The 19828-nt window shown below is 45.1% G+C and overlaps 1 protein-coding gene across 1 annotated transcript; it reads right to left on the bottom strand.

Moving 5' to 3' along the window:
- Positions 1-440: 440 nt before the first annotated feature.
- Positions 441-13540, bottom strand: LOC124298742 (transcription factor Sox-19b). Its single transcript, XM_046751160.1, has 5 exons — positions 13013-13540; positions 12050-12315; positions 8903-9097; positions 4076-4233; positions 441-1896 (listed from the first exon to the last, which is right to left on the bottom strand). Exons 1-5 carry the CDS (start codon positions 13015-13017, stop codon positions 1363-1365), a joined length of 1158 nt encoding a protein of 385 aa, XP_046607116.1. The 5' UTR covers positions 13018-13540; the 3' UTR covers positions 441-1362.
- Between the last annotated feature and the right edge of the window lie 6288 nt (positions 13541-19828).

Here is a 19828-nt window from a genome sequence, read left to right as displayed (position 1 = left end):
CTCGTTCAGTCTTAATATCGCTATTCGTGATCGCGATCGTACAATTGGGTTTGAAACTTCAGCGTGGTGCGTGCAAAATATGAATAAAGCAACGAAAAATTCTTCAAATTCAAACTTTACTGTGTAATTCTGTCGTTTATTCGTCTTGTTTTATTCTCATTTTCACTTACAGCTCAATATTTATAGGCTAAATTTGTTTTAATTAGTCATGAAATACTTGATAATAATCGTTAAGAGTTAATGATTTATATATATATATATAAAGGTTATACACTGTACATGCGGTCTGCTTAACCCTTTCGGCTATTAATTAATACCACTCAATTCTTAGCCGAAAGTGGTTTAGTTAATTTTTTTTATTTTCGATGATTCGAGGATATGCCCTTAACGTTAACACGATAAAAAGTGTTTTGAGTTGTGACCTTCATATCCAAGAATAACTTTAATCATTCGAGGATATGCCCTGCGCAAATTGCTGCATTTTCGCGATTGTTACGAACAGGTTTCAAACATTTTATTTCTTATCCGATAAACGCAGAGACAATTTTTGTATTACTCGCTCGGCAATACCGATATTGGTATCAGGCATATGTAGAATCTTGTTCGATTATTCTTTTTATGCAGAGCAAGACGCACCTTGAAGTGTCTTTAGAATACATACTTATTCAAAATTTAAATCAATTCACCGGTTTCCTAATTTTTTTCCCTTCACTGCCTTCTACTTCGATTCCGTTTCCGTCTCATTTTCCCTTACATAATTTCCATCGGTGAATCCGTCCATTTGATACTTCAACTACTCAACATCTATTTACAGATTAGGACCTCGGGTCCCGTTGATTAAATACAAAGCTATATTCATACATATATGTGCGCGCGCGCTCGTGTGTGTACGCCTGTATACATGTATTGTATATTTAAAATTTGTATATAACGACGAAGTGTCCGTGAAAAGTCGAAAATGAGGGTTGGCGCGCGAAACTCGCAGGGGGCCGAAGCCCCCCTAGTAAACGTATACGTCTATTGCATACTTAAAATTTGTGCAGTTACTGGTTCTTCGAAACCAAGAGCAGGGAAATACGGAATCGCCTACGTGTGTAATACAAACTGATCGGCTATTTACAAGCAAGAAATCTATCCTAGCGTAATAGGTGTAGCAATTAGTGTTCTCGCGTGTCGCGCGTGTCGCGCCCGCGTAATATATGTACAATTTTCAACAATCCCACGCGGAATCCCCTCGCGGATGTGAGAAACGATGATTATTAAATCGCCGACTCGTCGCCGTTAGAAGCGGGATTCCGCAGAGAGCGACAACCTCGCGTCGCCTCTCACTCCTCACCAATACACGGGCTAGACTCTGTCGGGTCAGAAGATGACCGCCAGCGGTCGCGGAAAGTCGTTTCCCGGTGCGGGGGGCACCTGGTAACCAGGGTACTGTCCCATCTGCGGGGGCAGCAGCCCCGGCTGCCTGGATCCCGGATAGTAGCTGTTCAGGCCGCCGGGACTCGCCGCGGAGGAAGTCGAGGTCGAGCTGGCGCTGGACGAGCCCTGTTCGGTTCTCTCGCCGCCGGTCTGCTTGCTCATGTCGGGCGACTCCGCCGGCGATCTTCCCGGCCCCCCAGGGCTCGACTCCTCGTAAAGCTTGTTCGGCTCGTAGCTCGGCCTGTTGTATTCGACGCCGCTCATCGACTTCTGGTCCATGTACATTTTCGAGGACTCGAAGTAAGCCTTTGTCATTGCCGAGTCAAGGTAGCCCCGATCCAGGTATGATTTTGGACTGGAGTCGAGGTACTTCGGATCCGAGTACATGCTCATCGTCAGTGTGCTCGGCGGCATGTAGGCGGCTCTGTATTTGTCGGCCTCCATCGAATACTTCATGGCGTCCATGGAGCTGACCACCTGGAACATCGGGAAGGGAAGGAGGGTGAAATCACGTTTCCTTCTCCGATTATAAACCAGTCTTTACGATATTCAATTTCCATATCGTTTTTTCGAAACGAACTTTTTCACCGACATTCGTTACCACGCTCCTCGCGAGCTTATGATACGGTTAATTCTTTTTTTATGGTTAATTTCACCGATTTGCCGACGAGAGATTGAGACGTACGCATAATTCACGGGTAAAGGGAGCAATTTGTACCGAGTAAAAAAGACGCTGCCGAATGCCCGGAAGGCCCGAGAAGTAATCCGTCGCCTCTTCTGCACCACCAGCACCGGCGGCAGCAGCTTCGCGCACCTTTCACCTCGATAATTGAACCGACCCCCATGCTGGGATACAGAGTTGAAGGTGTACATTCATTTATGTATGTATATGTACAACTTGCTACCGAAGCGGTTTGGTCATGCCGTTAATTATAATCGGTCGTTAAAACGATGGTTACCAACGCCATTCAAGTCCCTCCGAGGATCGTGCGGATATAATGAAACGGATTCACGCCTCGGGCCCTTTTGTAATCGATTCAATAGAATTTATCTTTATATTTTCTATTTCTTCTGTTCCCGTTCTTCTTATCGATTTTTCTTATCCCTCGCACTCGGGGGCCCAGATAAAAAGAGTAACTTGAAATGGGCTTGAAAACCGTCGTACGTGTGGTGAAAATTATCTGAGACGAGGAATAGTAGAATCGGAATACATCGAACGAAGTGATTTCAAAGACGTGTTCAGAAATATGCGAGGAAAGAGGCCTACTGATATAAATAAGACGAAAAATAAAAATGTTTGTCAATCTTTCTTATTCGTCGTTTGACGCGGACTGCGAATGTGAGGAAAAAGATGTGCATAAAAAAAAATAAAAAAAATAAAATAAAAATGAAAATGAAAAAAGTAATCAAAGAAATAAAAAAGCTTCATCGAGGTTTTGAAGCCTGTTTCTAATTCAGCGATTCGCCCGAGCTAGCGAAACCTTTGTCGGTTTGTTAAGCCGCTTTGTCCTCTTGATTTACAACAAACGTGTAGGTACCACGCCGTATTAAAATATAAAACGCGACGGCATCCTCCAAACTCCGAGTAAGGCTCCTTCTTCGCCGTTCTGTAATCGATTACGAGACCCGGTCCCGGGCTTCTCCTCGCTAGGCGTACAGTATAACCTAGGTTCTTTTTTTGGCATCGGAACCGTCCGAGAAACGCTGCGCATACCAAAATCGCAGTCCGAAACTGACCGGCTTGAAAAATCACATATATCCAGGTTTACGAGGATCTCGACGCGATGCGACGTGCGGCTCGAAATGCGAAAATTAGAAAGCAAAACCGAAGTCGCGACAAACGACCGTGCGAAAATAGGCAGGCAACACCTGTGTCGTACACCTGTCATCGCCTCGTATAGAATGACTTCTCAACCTTCCGATATTTGTAACATTTAACAGCTTTTTCACTCTACGACACTTATGCATACATATAACTACACGTCTCTTTTGTACTCGCAAAACGTTAACGGCGATTATTCAACACGTCACGCCGCGTCGATGACTAAGGCATTCGATGCATGTAACATTTAGATCCTGTAGTTATAAAAACGACATCCAGCAAAATGATGGAGATGTGCTTTCGTACCCGGGCGTTTAAAAAAAACTTGTTCCACATGTATTATCCGGTAGTCCGGCATCCGAGCAAAAACGAAAAGAGAACCGAGGCTACGAGGAAGATGAATATTTTTTTTTCTTTGCAACAATTTCTACGTTACTTACAATACGCGCCAACCGACGTACGATTTATAATTTTTCGTACATCGTACAAGCAGTCAAAGAACTTCTCGATTCTCGTACAATTAGTTGAAGTATCGCGACCCTTGCCTGAACCTAACTTACCGATCTTGGTTTACTGTAAGAAGAAAAAAAAAAAAAAACAGACGGAACCTGTGCGTAAAAATTTTTATCTCGCGAAGACCGTTTAATAATGTGAAAAAAAATTCTCAACGCGCGTCGAAATCCAGCGCTTTGTTAAAACTACCCTACGGCCGCCAAACTGGTTTCACGTACCGGTTTGCAGAAGAAAACGGGTACGTTCGACGGACGAGAAGTCCACTCGATAGTTTGGTTCTACGAGATGACGTTTTTAACCCATATTCGGGGTAAGACTCACCTGTGCAGGTGCCGAGAGACCTGCAGACATTGCGGCAGCGGATTGCTGGGCTGCAGCCGCTGCAGCGGCTGCCATACTGGCGGCAGATAATGTGCCGTAAGCTGCTGCGGGGCCGTAATAAGACCCCATACTCGCCTGTCCCATACCACCGGCCATTCCTGAAACGGTAAAGAAACATACATTACACACGATCCAGGAACGAAAGAGCCAAGCACTTGTACCAACGCGTAGTAGAGACAAATAACGGATGACGTGAGCGATAAAGCAAACAGTTTAATTGATTTAATAAGTAAATTCAAACCGCCGAATACGAGGCGATATATCTTTCAAACGGTGATCCGATCTAGGGTTTGACCTGGTGTGAATTAATTTGGCGCTTAGACTCTGTGCGAAGCTGGGTAAAGCGCGAAGCGACGCCGGAATAACAGGCGTCTAATGTTTCTCGTCAGAATTATTAACGGTGGTAGAGAGTGCCGGTATGTAATCGAAAGGGCGTCGATTAAACCTCGACAAAAACAGCAAGATTTAGAGAGAGAGAGAGAGAGAGAGAGAGAGAAAGAGTGAAGAAGAGTGGAGCCTCTCAATCATAAATCTCGCGGTACGTGTGCGCGAGTTTGAGACGCGGGACTCGACGCCAATCATTCTCTAATTCTCTGTTCCCCGAGTTCTTCGGTCGTAGGTGCTTATACACGTATGCATCTACCTGCTTCTTACACGGAGCTAAACGAGCCTTGAGTGACGTCTACACAGCTTCACGCGTTAGCCAAAGAATCCTCGGGCGGAGATGGCGAGGCGGGTAAAAATCTACGTGAAGTAGAAAGAAAGAAGGAATGAAGAAAAATAAAGGAGAAGGTAAACCGATAATTTATTCGTCGAGTAGTGTACCTATCTACGAGGTACGTGTACGTACGTACGAACTAAAAAATTCACGGAACGCCCGATTCCGCGTCTCGTTCGGCAATTCCATTGCGGACATTCCGCGCCTTCGTCGATGACGGATCACCGATATTTTTGACAACGTGCCGGCGGTCGATTCTCTCAAGGAATGTCACAAGAATTAGATCGAAGGTAACATAATTTCTAAGCTATCTTACACTACAGGCATCGGACAATAATAATTCCATGATCAGTGACACCGTGAAGCGAAAAATTCAATCCTCACAGAGACTCGAGTCCCGGAGTTCCGAGTTTCTTTCTTCTGTTTGCTTGCTCTCTCTCTCAACGTATGAATTTCAATATAATTATACCGTTAGTAAAAACTACGTTGACTGCAGCTATTTGGATTTGAAATACGCAATGTAATGGTACAAAAAATTACCATATATTTATGTAACACCGTTCATGCTCAGTTTTCGCCTTTTCATTTCTTTAATTATGAAAAAATAAATGAAGTCTGTTTTCGCTACTCACTCGACAACGGAATGTAAATGTTATTCACAAGTGTGCGGAGCTCGATCGTTTTGAAAAGCGATTGAATTAGTGCCAATTGCTATGCGTCATTGATTTGCCATTGGGAGCCGATGATATATTATTCGCAATTAACGCTGCTATATCTGTCTCCGCACATCACCGCTGCCTGTCAAATTTCAGCGCGATTCAAGTTTCGGTAAACAGTAGAAAAAGAACGTAACGCTACTGGCTTTCCGCCGCTGGTTTGTCGCGGTGAATAGCTTGACGGCGGTAATTATCTTTTAAATTTTCTCATTCGAGTGACATTGGGCGGTAATGGTAACCATTCAACGGGGTTTGTTACCATTATCCCAGGTTGAATAGAAAAGTTTGGCAAAGGAGGCTGCGCGGGTTATTATATCGGTATACGAAGCTACAAATATATTTTAATTAAATTTGTTTCCCCAGTTAGATGTACAAGCGATTTCTTATTAAGGCTTGCTTGATTGAAATATACCGGCATTGTGCCGCACTCTCCATTGTCGGTATTTAATAACCCGAGAAATGTCACCTTGCCTATCCAAGCACACGTCTTATACACAAGGCACCTGTCCTCCGTCTCTCACAGAATATTAGTATCAACCGATTCTTTTGTTCGACGCAGAGTAATAGGTATAATGCATACCGCTGTACCAAGTATCGCCAAATATTTCTATACGCTAAAAATACCGATGCCGATATACAGGGGAAAACCGAGCTCCTTTGTGTTTTTAATTATCATTACCAGTTCTCCTCGCCGCTGCAATTGACGAATTCTAGCCCAGAGAAAAGTGCTCGTCCACGTGTCGAGAAACGTCTGCTTTTCGTTCCCTCGAGAAGGGATAAAAAAGACTTTCTTGCGCGTACCGATTTCGGACGAGGAGGCGCGCGGTAATATAATTAAAACCGTCGAGGAATACCGATTACGAATGAAATTTCATCCGATATCGCGTCGAGGCTGGGAATTAAATTACTTGGAAAATTCTTAGCCTGTGAAGTGGCGTGTCGACGTATTAAACTTCTATCAACATTCTATTTCTGAAACATTGGACAAACTATAAGCTCTCTTGCCTTGATAACATCGCGTTAATTGCGGGATAAACATTGCGCGCGTCAGGAGAATTCGTTGAGTAAGAGAAGTCGAAATTTGTTTCTTCATTTACTTCTGGTAGCACATTTTTCTTGCCGACCTTTGACAGATTAACAATCGTTCCTTGTGTGCATAGTATAACGTATTATCGTAAAACATTTTTTTTTTTCATTTTCTTATTTACAAAGTTCCTGCCTGCGGTCCTGTGCTTGAATTTTGAAACGAAACGTTAACGCTAACGTTAAAAGCTAACCGGAAGGCCGATAAGTTTATTGCGACAGAGCCAGAGGAGGGGCGACCTTAATCCTCCTTATTTCCAAGGAGGAGTCAGCCCTACCGGGATGGGCTGGCCCCGTGGCCGGAGGCTCATTGCCGCCCGACATGCGAACATAAATTTGTCAGAGCATTATTATTTATTAGATTGTTTTACCACGCACAAATTATCGACCAACTTGAACCGTAGAATACCGGCTTTACCCGATTCATCGCGTGTAATACAGTTTTGTAATATAAATTTCGAATGAAAATTATGATATTAAAAGACATTCCTGCGTTCGGCAGAAAGTATTACATCGCGATATCTTCAAAATAATCACGAAATAATTTTATGCGCCGGCTTCAACGATTCACACGTATAAAACGATTGCAACGAAGAGAAGGGGGAAAAAAATTGTGCAAGCACGATCGGTGTTTGGAATGTGCTACAATTTTTGATAACAATGTTTAAATCTTTTCTCAACATGGAGGTCTTAGGTACAGAAAAGTGTGCGAGGTCCGTGTGGTATGAATCGACCGTGAGATGGTAATAATTGAATATCATAGGTATTGGTATGATAATTTAGTTTGAACTTTGGTATAATGTTACAACCTATCCTTATTTCGTTGGTAATTCTCGGTACGATTTCTCGTGAGCGGGGCAAGGATTGACGTGCGTAAGTTTGGTACGTATTTGTATAGAGGTATTAACCTACGCGATGATGATGATATCGCCTTCTCACGTTATCTGCCAATTTATTCCGAGAGTCCCACACACTTGGCGCACTTGCAGCGAGAGTTGCCGAGTCGCGTGTCGTAAACATTTAAGTCAACCGTGTGGCGCGTTCTTTCGATAAATTTCGGATTACTGAAAAATATGGCGGTTGTGTTATGCCCGCCTCGGGCCTCGCTTCTCTCTTTCTACAATGTTTGCATGCAGGTACACACGTATGCGCATACCTAAGCTAAACATCGGATACGCACGGTTTATTAACGCTCAAGATCACCGCTCGCTCTCAGGCTGAATTGACGACTGTAGTCGTGGGTGAAAAGTTGATCGCGTTGAGCTTAAGCCACGCATCATATTCTTTCCGCGATATTATCTCACTACTCGTTATCGCCTTCCGTTTTTCACGCGCGGAAAATGTTTTTTTTCTGCTAACATGTTGTCCGAAGCGTGCGTAGAATGCGAATATAGTGCATTAACTGCAGTACGCACACCGTGTAAATTATAGCACTCGTTGCGACGTTCGTTATGCTTGCAACATACCTCATGCAGGTTAATTTGGCACCATTTTTTCGCTCCTACTTCCATCAGCTACAATAATTATATCCCGCTTAGAATGAAAAAGATAACAGTCGAAAATGTTTCGGATCGTTTCGTTCGTTCTTAATGTTTTTTTGTTTCTTTCTCTCTCGTTCTATCTTTCTGGCTGCTTTTGTGTTTCGTTTTATTTGTATTTTTGCAACATGTTTTTTTATTACGAAGATCAATTTTAGAAGGAAGCGGTTGACTTCACATTTAACATTCTAATACGTTAATGCAAAACCTCTAATGAATCGTTTAGTACCGTTCATCTCGGTACCTGACTTTGTATAAAAAGGAAAAACGATGCCAATGACTTTTGACAAGTTTCTACTTTTAAAAAACACGCAGACTTCAATTCGACCTAGACGTTATAGCTACCGTCGTTTCTACCATTGAATATACTTGGAGGTGAACGTGTCACATTAACCTGGAATAAGATGTTCTCATGAATTGACTTCTTGCTTTGAGATTCAGTTGGATATGCGCATCTTATACAGTTGTGATTGAATTGGAATTGAAAATGGAGGAGCTCAAACATTGAGCAAAATTAAGTGTCAGGCGGATTCGGTTTTCAGCGAGTATTCGGAAATATTTCTACTATTCGGCAAATCGTTGCACAGAACGTGAACTTTCTCCGGCGAAAAAAGAACCATTTTACCGAATGTAGAGAAGTGCGGTGGTCAGGTTGAGTTGAGTTGAGTTTGATCGCGAGGTGAAAGACTTGAAATCGAAGAAAAAGACTCACCAGCTCTGAGGGCGTCCATTGGCACACTTGGGTAAGGGATGCTGTAGGGGTAGCCTTCCTTCCTGAGGGTTTTCGGCTTTCTTCTGGGTCGATATTTGTAGTCTGGATGTTCCTTCATGTGCATAGCCCGGAGCCTTTTGGCCTCGTCGATGAACGGGCGTTTCTCGTCTTCGGTGAGAAGCTTCCATTCTGCCCCTAAAAATGAGAAAACATGAAATGAGTTCGAGGCGCAAATATACTCGCGAGGCTGCAACGGGCAAAGAACGAGCCGCATGAACTCGACTCTTGACTACGAACTAGCTGCACCTACTCTTGACAATGCCGTGTTACACGGTGCCATGGTGCCGTGGCGTTCGTCTACAGGGCGAACATGTTCAGTTGGCCATTGTTTCGTCAAGAATTAATTACCAGTTGTTGTGGCGCAAAGGACAAAGAGCCGCCAGAGAGGTGGCATCTAGCGGTAGGTTGGCTCGTTGGTTGTTTGGTACCGCTTTGGTTTATAACTGTAGAACAAGCAACTCCTAGCTTCGCAGTTGCGCCAGGTAGGCATACAATGAGCGACAATACGTCAGGGTGCGCCAACTCGTGCAGGGGGTGCTAGCGACGCTGTTTGCGCTGTTTTCCCGCAACACACTCACTCACCCGGCGTTTCCATCTAACTGCCGATGTGTGCCTATTTCGCCGCCCCACACGGACACGGAACGGCTACATAACAAATTTATACAGTCGGTTTTGATTCGCTCCGTTCTCGCATTAGCGCGACAAACGCGGTTCACTCGAACCACACGCTCGGAACCCGTTGCAAATTTATACCCCCAACAAGGGCGAGCCTCCACCTTACCTTCTATCCTACCTACCAATACGCTGTGTTTCGCGAAGAGAGACTTTTCAGGCGAAATAAAGTGCGTTTTGAGGGAAGCGGCGCAACCGCTTCGTAAACGTCAAGAGTTTTCTAGACGGCATTGTCGTTGTGAATGGTAATGCAGTCGAGGAGGGTATACGGCTTTCATTCAATTGGTACAAAAAACGATTTGTCAGTCAACCGGTGCTTCATTTTTATCTTTCATTCATTCCTACCACACTTCTGTCTAATTTTCAAGTGACGCAATTCACGGGAAATAGCTATTTACTTTGGTACATCAAACTTCCAAAGTTGTATCGCAACTTTTTCCTTTCTAGTGGCCTGCACACTCGCTTCGGGTCCCTCCCCTATGAAACCGAATGTGTGGTCTATACCGAATCCACAATCTGTGACACTACTTATGACCCTCTTTTTTATATTTCTTCCAACTTGGAGCGTCTGTAGGGGACGCGGTGTTTGACTGAACTTGATATATGTATACGTATTTTTTTATAACTCTTTTCAAAATATGGTGGTACTGTTCATTAAGCATACAGATTCTGCATCTTTGACACAGGCCTACGGGACTGGAAAATGTATCCCTTGATCGATTCGAAGCTCCAGGGAGACAGTGATGACGAATTACTCAAGTTCTGACCTTCTTTTTTGTAAACAACTATTATTCTTCGCGGCAGGATAATCAAGATGGCGATAACGAGGAAACCTTCGATTTAATTCCCTATGTACTCCCACGTCGAAAGGCTTCTATTTATATTTTAGCTTATCCAATCAATACGCGTTTTCTCGGCTGAATAGAGCGCCTAGGTATTTGTTTAGAACAAAAGACTCCGGCTTCCCTTGGCGGTAGGTGGTTGGTGTAGTACCTACAATACATAGCGAATCGTACATGTCTACGCGAATCCATACGGGCTTGTGTGTAGTCGCCTAATAGTAGACTAGTGGTGGTTACATAGCACACCGTGCCTTCGTACATTGCACAAAGCCTAACTTTCGTGTTTTCGTGCTTTCGTCAGGTAGCGGAGCTCGAGAAGCACAATGGCGTCGGCTTTTCACTACTTTGGCCGGCCGACAATGTCGTTTATTTAACATCGCTTAAAAGTACAAAAGCCTGTTAATTAATGAACGTGAAAAAGTCTAGTTCAGACCAAATACGATCAAACCTTGTACGAGACGAAACGGCGAACAGCTGCGGGTCTTTTGCCGAAGATGAAAACGCTCCCGTAACCTGAAAACCTGCGAAGATAAGGCTCCGTTAAAATTCTACCCCCTAAAAAATCCTCTGCCTCCCTTCGCCAGGTGACAATGGGCTTCGGCTACAAGTTCGTCTATAAAAAGCGGTAGCCGTATGAAAAGGGAGTAAAATAAGGAAAGAAAAAAAAAGGAAAAGAGGAATAGGAAAAAACGGTGGGGTAGACAGAAGGAGAATTAGGATCGATGTTACGAACGGGGATGTTCGGGCATTCATTGGCTTTAGTCGTTTAGTTCCGGAAGGTGAGTTTCACCGATTAGGTATTAGGCATTAGGTCTGGGGTAGCAGACGACAAAGTTGGGGGCCTGGAAATTGGCGAACCGGAGAACGAACCCGACGTTCTCTCTTACGCTGGATTAAACCCGATTCTATTATTGAAGGATTTCAGTTGTCAGTACCGCGCTACTCCTTATTATATACCGTCGTCCCCGTTCGCTCCCGATATTCTCCGATTCCTAATTACCCACTCGCAAGATGGAGGCGAAGTCCAAGACGTAGGAAGAGACTGCTGAAACAATCATTTTCGTTCGGCAGGATCTGCAGCTTGGCCGTTGAATCGCGCAAGACTCGATTTGCCCGTATGAATAATTCACGAGCCGTTCAAAAAGGATCTCATCGTGAAAGAGACATTACGAACACCGGCACAGAGACAGTGCCTGCGGGATCCTATAAGGGGCGTCTCGATCCCGATGCAGGAGAGCATTATTTGCTTATCCATGGACGCGTGCGCATAATTTTCTGGGCACGGATCTGGTCCTGCGAAGCCTCTATGCCTGCAACGCTCGAGGGTAGTTATGCGCGAAGAATAATGCTGACGGTGGGTATATGGCTGGTGCTTTTTTTTTGGCACTCAAAAATGAATTATCCAAGGAACATGTTATAAGAAGGTGCTGGTAATTTTTTACGTATTAGCAAGACTAGTGGGGACAAACGGAAAGACAGGCGAGCCGGGGGGTAGAAGGAAGGGAAGAGGAGAAAGGTCTCGGTGTTTTTTGTTTAATTTTTTTTTTTTTTTTCAATTCTACTCGTGTCTCACCTAGCCTCTTGGAGATCTCGCTGTTGTGCATCTTCGGGTTCTCCTGGGCGATCTTTCGCCGCTGTAGCCGAGACCAGACCATGAAAGCGTTCATCGGCCTCTTTATGTGGTCCTCCTGAATTTTCTTGTTCGCCGCGTTCATCGGGCTCCCCATGGTAATTGCCATCGGTCCACCGCCGGCTCCGCCGGGAGGCGAAGCTCCCGACATTCCCTGCATCCCACGAAGCGTCTCGGAGAAAGCTCCGTCGCACATCGCGCCGCCGGCCCTGCAATTAAACAATCGGACCCGATTAGCCCATGGGCCAAATCCCCTGACGTGCGATTCGCCAATTTTTATTGCTCGTTCGTTTACGACCTCTCTTCAAGGAGAGCCAAGGCTCGGATATCGTTGCGCAATTCCGTATCGGGCTCAGCGCGGCACGAGGCTTGAAAACTAACGTAATCAACGAGGGAGTGGATAAGTATCCGAGGCGGAAACTTCTGGCTTCGAGTTCGTTAAAAAAACGTCTAGTGGCTGCGGTGCTCCGTGGGGCTTCACGGATCCCCCATGCCCGGCCCTTGGCCCAAGGGGGTTTCTCGCGTCTCGCGTTTTGCGCCCAGCTAGGCGACCCTCGGGTCTTTTTAACCCTGCGAGCGTAACCCTCGAGTGTCATTCAACGAGGACTAATAGATACGCGACTTTGGGGCGGCGGGAACCCCTGCTGTATGCCATTTCCTAAAGACCCGACGGAAATCCCGGACGAGTGTACGAGTGAAAATCGGTGCGTTACCGCCGGTATTGTTTTACCAAAATATTCACAATTTCTTTCGTCCACTTGTTCAAATCTTTCAATTCCGAATTGTTTTTTTTCCACACGGTTTAAATAGCTCAGCCCGGAAGTTTGCCCCCTCGTTTTTTTTCCTTCTTTCTTTCTTTAAACTTATTTAACGTTAAACAGTAACGTCGTAGTGTCGGTGACTTACCTCATGAAATGGCCGGCAGCCCGTTGGTGTAAATCGAGCTCAATTTTGTAGCCGTTTTTGAAACAGTTTCTTCGATAATAATTATATGAATTTTTAATAAATCGGAGTGAAATATCGGGCGAAAAGACGAATGTCGCTGAAAAATAGTAACCAACGTATAATCGTCTGCACTGGTTAAACTATTATGACATGTTAAGAAATTCACCAAAACTAAAATCACTGTGTCCATTCGCACTGCATCACTGTAATAGACGTTCACAATCCGTTCAACTCGTAACTCTCGACCGCGCTGCGGGCTGATTCTCGTGATATTTCGAGACAGTCCTATACGAATAATGCGTCGACGGTGAAAGATAACCGTCTAATGCAGTCTAAGCTGTACATATTATACATGTGTACAAATATACCGGTGTCGGGGTGTACGTGTAATACGGTAATACGGCAATAGGTGTATTTTTTTCTCCTTCCGAATAACAGAATAAACGCACAACGAAGCGACGGTAGTTCTCCGTAGACGGTGTGCTCGGAAATGTAGTAAACCGTCGGCCAAGAGTTGATCCTTGGAGCAACTATCGGTTTTCTCCCTCCCTGCGTACCATCGGCTTAAGCCCTGAACCAATCGCGGCGCAGTGGGCTTGGCCTTCTCTCGGAGGGCTTGAGAAAGCTAACCTCGATTGGTCGGCCTGCTCTCGAACCTCCTAACCTCTCAGCGGAGGAACGACGAGTAAAAAGAGAGATGCGGTAACAAATGTGGCGCACGTTACCTTTTCGGCGTAAAAATCTATTGTCGTATCGCGTTGCTGTGGGCGCGCACAACGGTTGTAGCTAGGCAAGAAGGGAGGAGAGGCTAACGCGAACGGAGCGCTCACAATCAGGATGAGGAGGAGGAAGAGGAGGAGGAGGAGAAATAGGAGGAGGAGTGGTAACTAGTAACAGGTCTACACACACGTACCCGATTGTATGCGTAACGCATGCGGCACTCGGAGGGGAGGAGGAAGAGCAGAACAAGAAAAAGACGAAGAAGACGAAGAAGCTGAGGAAGAAGGGAGGGAAGGCAAGAAATGGTTGTAACCCTCCGAGATTGCAGTCGAACGACGTGAAGAGATCTAGTTACCCGCCAGTATTGCATTTTACGATCGGATGGACGCGAAATGGACCTTGTTGTCTCGCCCTCTTCGACACCGACAACAAGAAGAATCCTCAAACTGCAGAAGATTGTCCAACTGCTATGAAACACTCGTTAATGCGAGGACTACTCAAAGGTTGCAATTCTTGATTAAATTTCTTGAGTTTGATTAACTACCCAAATCTAATACGGTTTCTATACTCGAGTTTGCTGTTGGTGCAAAAGTTTTCCCTCCCGTGCACCACAGTCATGGATGATCGAATGAGAAGCATCTGGTTTTTCGTATAACAATAATGAACCAGCTGATCTGGCTTATTTCAAATTTCCCGATCATAATCTTGGGGCTAGCCTGGCCCTCGCATATCGACACTGCGAATAACCTTATATTTAATTTAGGCTGTACTCGCGTCCAGGTCTATAGCTCAGTAATCGAGCACCCGTCAGGATCCGGAGTGTTCTTAGCTTAAGTGATTATCTTTTTCCCATTGTCGATTTTTTTAATTCCAAAATGGCGAGATTCACCTACGTTTTTTAACTGAATGCGATTGTTCCAAATCTGGGCTGTTTCACGGTTCTTCGATCAGGCTAGTCGATCAAATGTCAATACGACCTGTCAATTCGGTGTTTTTTTCTTCGTGCATCGGAAGTTCGTCAGAGGTAATTCTATAATCTACCCACTCATTGCCAGATGATTGAAATATTTTCCACTCCCTCGCGAAAACGAAGCAAGCTTATACTTTTGCCGCGGGAATCGAGCGGGTTTAATCTATAGATTGTCACTTGCCGTCGGACGGTTGATGTTGCACAGCCACCGAAGTTACGCTCCGTTCCGAGACCGAAGGGGACGCAAGTTCCTAAATTGTCGACAAATGGGAGGGATCGGGAATTCTTATTGATACTCGGTTGTTCCCATTGTGACGGAAAGCGCGTGGGTATAACACCAATCGTACGTAATAATATTAATACCGTTTTTGTTTCGCGATTTGATATTGGGTATAACGGGACTGCACGGCATAGGCACCGTATGAGACTTGTAACACGTGAGTACCTAATGCTCCCTTCTGTCCGTATAAATTCAGACAATATGTTTTGTCTCACTTCGGCACACCCTCGTTCAAATTGCGGAGGGTCCTGTCTGCACGTTCTATGCCTGCACGACCCCAAAACTCCGTAGGCTAAGGGCTGCCGCGGGATCCCCTCGCTTCCGAATCTTTTTGCTTCCTTTTTTTCTTTTTTCTTTCTTTCTTCAAATCCGCGTCATGTTGATATTTCTAATTGAAATAAACACTTGAGACTAGCTTCGCCCGAAATAACACTCGCCGACTGTTGCAGGATCTCGTGGAAACGAAAGGGGCTCGTTTTGTCCAAGCAATGATATCGGTCGCCGTGTCTTCATCGTCGCGAATTAATAGCCATAGCCTTAACTCATGATTCTTCGATTGCACTCTCTTGGCAAACCGCGATCCGACGAACTCGAAATCGCTTCGCTTTTGTAATCCCGCACCAACACCGATGTCTACATAATAATTATCCGTCCGTATGGGTATGTGGGTATATAATGCACGGGTGGTGTGTACATACAGAGGCAGACACGTGCCACGGTTTAAGTATAACCGAAAGCAACAGTACCATCCAGTCCTGCTGTTCGTCCTAATTACCCACGGCGGCTACTTCACTCGGAGTTTAATGTTGATCCCGGGTATAGTATTCATTATGCGCACGATTGAGCTAAGGCCCGCTTAACCTGATTCTAATGCCTGAATCGCAGGGCTGCTTGGGTCTGCCCGGGTATTGTGTATATTACGCTTATGCACGCACACACCGGGCTATTGTAAACTCGGCTATCTGCCCGTGAGGGCGAGCAGCCATTAGGATACACTTCACACTTGGACGCATGGGTGCATCGACCAGCCGAACGGCAGATTTCGGAGGAACTTCATTCCCTCGACGCCGTCGTCCGTAATTATTATACTTCGGGCACTCCTTGTCACCTTGGCGAGAAAAAGACGTTGGTAAACTACAACTCGACGCTCAATAATTGTGCAGAGTATAATATTCTTCAATTTTTACTCCTTGCAATCGCCGCGCGAAGGGCTAAGGATATTGGTACCTAAGCGTGTGATTTTCCTATCCAACCGTAACGTTTGCAGTGTATTTCACGATTTCAACATCGCCAAGGATGTAAGCCTCGTGTATTCGCACAAAAGACGTCTTAAGTAGGTATTTCAGGAAATGAGTAATCCTTGGAAAATCTGTCTGTAAATTAAGGATCAGGTAGCATTATGGAACAGCCTAGAGCTTGACACCCTCAACCGGTAGCCAGAACCTCCGCTCGGGGAGATTTGTCCGATGGCTTATGCCTATGCTCGTTTCCCGGTGAGGACGAGGAATACAGGCGTATCCACTTTTCGGCACATTGTCTAAAAATTATCCGGTGGCGTACTTGGAGTAACGGTTCGGGTGTCCTTAACGCGGTAGGTTCCGGAAAGCTTGAAATGGTACTGTTCACAAACCGCATTGCATAGTTTTCGGGCAACGCCTTCCTGGCAATATTTGCAGTGTTTCTCTCTGCTAGAGAAAGCACAGATTTGTTATTTCAGTGCAGGAACGAACCTGGAGCGCCTTGTGTTCCGGGTGTACATTTTTTTTTAAATTTGAGCTCGATCGATAAATAAAACTAAAAGTAAAAAGCGAATTCCAATTTTTGAAACCACGCCATGGATTTATTTTTATTCGTAATGGTTGCGAGTATCGGCACAGCGAATGAACCGTGCGTAGAAAACTCGGCTTTGCACCTTCTCTTCGGTTACTTGTTAATAAATTACTGTTGAAATTATGTTTAGTCCGTAGCCTGAGGTATAGACTAACTGTTTCTCAGTGGACTTTGGGCTAAGGGATGGTCTTTTAGATGTGTTTTCTCCAAGTTTGAAAGGTGCAGGTGTCGGCATATGCGAACAATAGAATAAACTGTTTGTCACCAGTAAGCCCCGACGGGGAAATTCCTCGTTTTCTCACATTTTGTTTGCACCTGATCAACTTAATTTCGATGTTGCCTAGCCAATACCGCTAGCCACCCTCCCATTAACAACTGTTCCTGAATAAACCTTTAAAGGGTTATTGAACGTTCATTCGCTAATCCCTGAAAGGTTATTACCTGTCACTTTCATATTCGTGACTAATGCAAAATTTACCTGTTAGCAATAATTTGATCTACATAATTTTCTCCCATTTTTAATTTCCGCTTATCAAAACCCTCGTACATTCTCATTATTCTTATTATTTTCAATTCGACCGGCGTCGCTGTTGCTGTTGCTTTTGCTGTTGTTGTTGTTATTATTAGTCGTGCGGAAGTTGAATTCGATAGCCTGAATGATACTCCAGTTTTTCGACCACGCGGTCTACAACGCCACAGCCATCGTCTCGCTTTAACGCACCTTATTTAGGTGGCAGACCCGCCCGATTTTATTCACAATAGATCGAAGCGACGGGGTATCCAGCCACTGCATCCAACGGTATAATGCCTCTCTGGATACCTATCGAGGAGGCCTGACCGATCGGGAAGAACCGACACAGGTGTGCGAACTTTGGCGCGATGCTTCGCGCCCGCCAAGTAATTAAAACCGAGAGCACAATGGAGGACTTGGCGTGGGTGGTTCTTCAAATTTAGGCCCTCGTGCGGAAAGTTGCATGAATCCGGGGATGATAATTCCGTCGTTGGTAGAGCGCGCCTGAAGAAATCCCCGGTCGTTTGAATATCATTCGGTAAATTATCTCCTCCAATTATTCTTTCTGAATTTTATCCTTGAACCTGTTTATTCCATTTATTCTCTTCTTTTTTTGCCCGCTTATATTCTCTTGTACGTGTTGCGCGGTACCGGAGTAGGCATTCCTAGTGGAACGTCTGGTCAGAATCGGGATTCCCGTGGGCATTGAGGGTGTTGTTAAGGAGTGAAAAGGATCCGGGAGAATGAATGGGCCAACCCTCTTAGGATGAACGAATTTCGCGTCATCGCTATTCATTCATTCGTTCGACGAAATTGCTGAGGAATAAATGGAAAGATGACGAGTTCGACGGCTTCGACGGTATTTCTGATTGTCATGGTCTTCGGAATGGGTTTTCGCAGCACTTATAAAATTGTAAAAATATGATTGAGGAAAAACACATTAGATGTAATTTGAAGGTGCAATTTGCTGCGAAGAAGTGCAGACACGAGATACGTCGTGTAAGAAATTGGTGCACGACAGAGAGGGAGAGTAGTTGCGGGGTAGAATTACAATCGGAAAAGAGCCTCGGGACGTATAAAGGATATCGAGAAGTATCCCCTGTCTCCCCATTTCCCGAGCAATCTTCTTAATCTCAATGATGGAAGAGATAACGTCAGTCAATTGGCGATCGACTCGGCTGACTCCCCTCACCGACAGAGAATCCAATCCTTTGTGACAAAAATCTGAGCAAACAATCGTCGGATACCGAAGAGGAGGGGGCATTGTGCGAGGTTGAACGACGAAGTCTCTCGATTCCTAAGACAAAATCTTAGACGCAACATGTGTGCATTATTCAAATGAATGAAAAGCGGAAAAAGGAAGAATAGAGAAAGCGAGGCGAGGCTGTGGGGGAGAAGAATTGAAAAATCGTCTTAAGTAAAATAGGAAAACCCACTTGAGGAAACCCTCGCCCCCTTGACACTCGAGGGCCGAGAGTCGAGGCAGGAAATAAAGCGATAAGAAAGGACTCGAAGAACCGAGATAGGAATGCGAATGATGTGAATGAGAATGGAAATAAGTTTGATCCTCAGACAGAACCATTTATGCCTCGTGCCTTGTGCTTGGTTGGCGGGCGTACGCGTTGCATGCCGGGATGATGTAGGGAGATCGAGGCTTCCTCAAGTTCTCCTTTGGTTCCGATCGTGCTCCGGATTCACTCGGACGTCCTACTTCGGGTCGCCGCAGAAAAGGGCCGGCCGTTTCAAAGGACACCGCGAACGGGAAATCCTTAAACGGAGGAAAAAGGAGGTAGAGAAAAAAGTGAAAAAAGAAGAAAGTCGAAAGGGATTTGTAAGTTCGATTCAGTAATGCCGTGTAAGAGGATCTCGCCGAAGATAAATCCTAATTTCGTTAGAACTTCCTTCCCAGCTGCCACCGGCGCGCGCGACGACCGCCTCTCCTTACGTACGGATCAAAAACGGACTCTGGTCAATGCTTTCGGACCTGTTTGCGTCTGCCTCATCTGTCCGCCGTCCGATTTTCGAACGAAAATGCGCGACCGAAATCTATCTTCGATATACGCGACGTTACAATATGACGCGTGGGTGGGTGTATCGGACATTTCCGCGTAATATTTGAACCCTCGGTATCCGAAAATTTCAGAGGGAAATTTTAAGCCCTTTTCAAAGACGCCTAATGTACCAGTTATTTTTGGAACATTCAAATCTTTATTCGCCAAAGGAAACCTGACGATTTTTTAAGCTCCGGGAACTCGGATGCAGATATGTTTTCTGGCGGTTGATAGAACGAACAAGAATATCGTCGCACCGACTGTTTCACAGCTACAGGAAAACATTTTTCTCGAAGCGTATTCGGCCCGTTAACGAATCAATTGATTCCCGCTGCTAACATGCTAGGCTGCCGGTTCAACGGAAGGCTGAAAACCGGTCACGCCCCGTAATAAATAATTATTTATTGCTCACGCC

The sequence above is a fragment of the Neodiprion virginianus genome, chromosome 2 (assembly GCF_021901495.1).
Source record: "Neodiprion virginianus isolate iyNeoVirg1 chromosome 2, iyNeoVirg1.1, whole genome shotgun sequence".
In the NCBI taxonomy this organism is placed as follows: Eukaryota; Metazoa; Arthropoda; class Insecta; order Hymenoptera; family Diprionidae; genus Neodiprion; species Neodiprion virginianus.
This window is presented reverse-complemented; position numbering and strand designations above follow the sequence as displayed.

Excerpts from the sequence above, each read along its gene's own strand:
- LOC124298742 (XM_046751160.1), bottom strand. Across the intron at positions 4,234-8,902 it reads AATGGACGCCCTCAGAGCTG|GAATGGCCGGTGGTATGGGA; the intron begins GTGAGTCTTTTT and ends TTACCGTTTCAG. Across the intron at positions 1,897-4,075 it reads GTCTCTCGGCACCTGCACAG|GTGGTCAGCTCCATGGACGC; the intron begins GTGAGTCTTACC and ends CCGATGTTCCAG.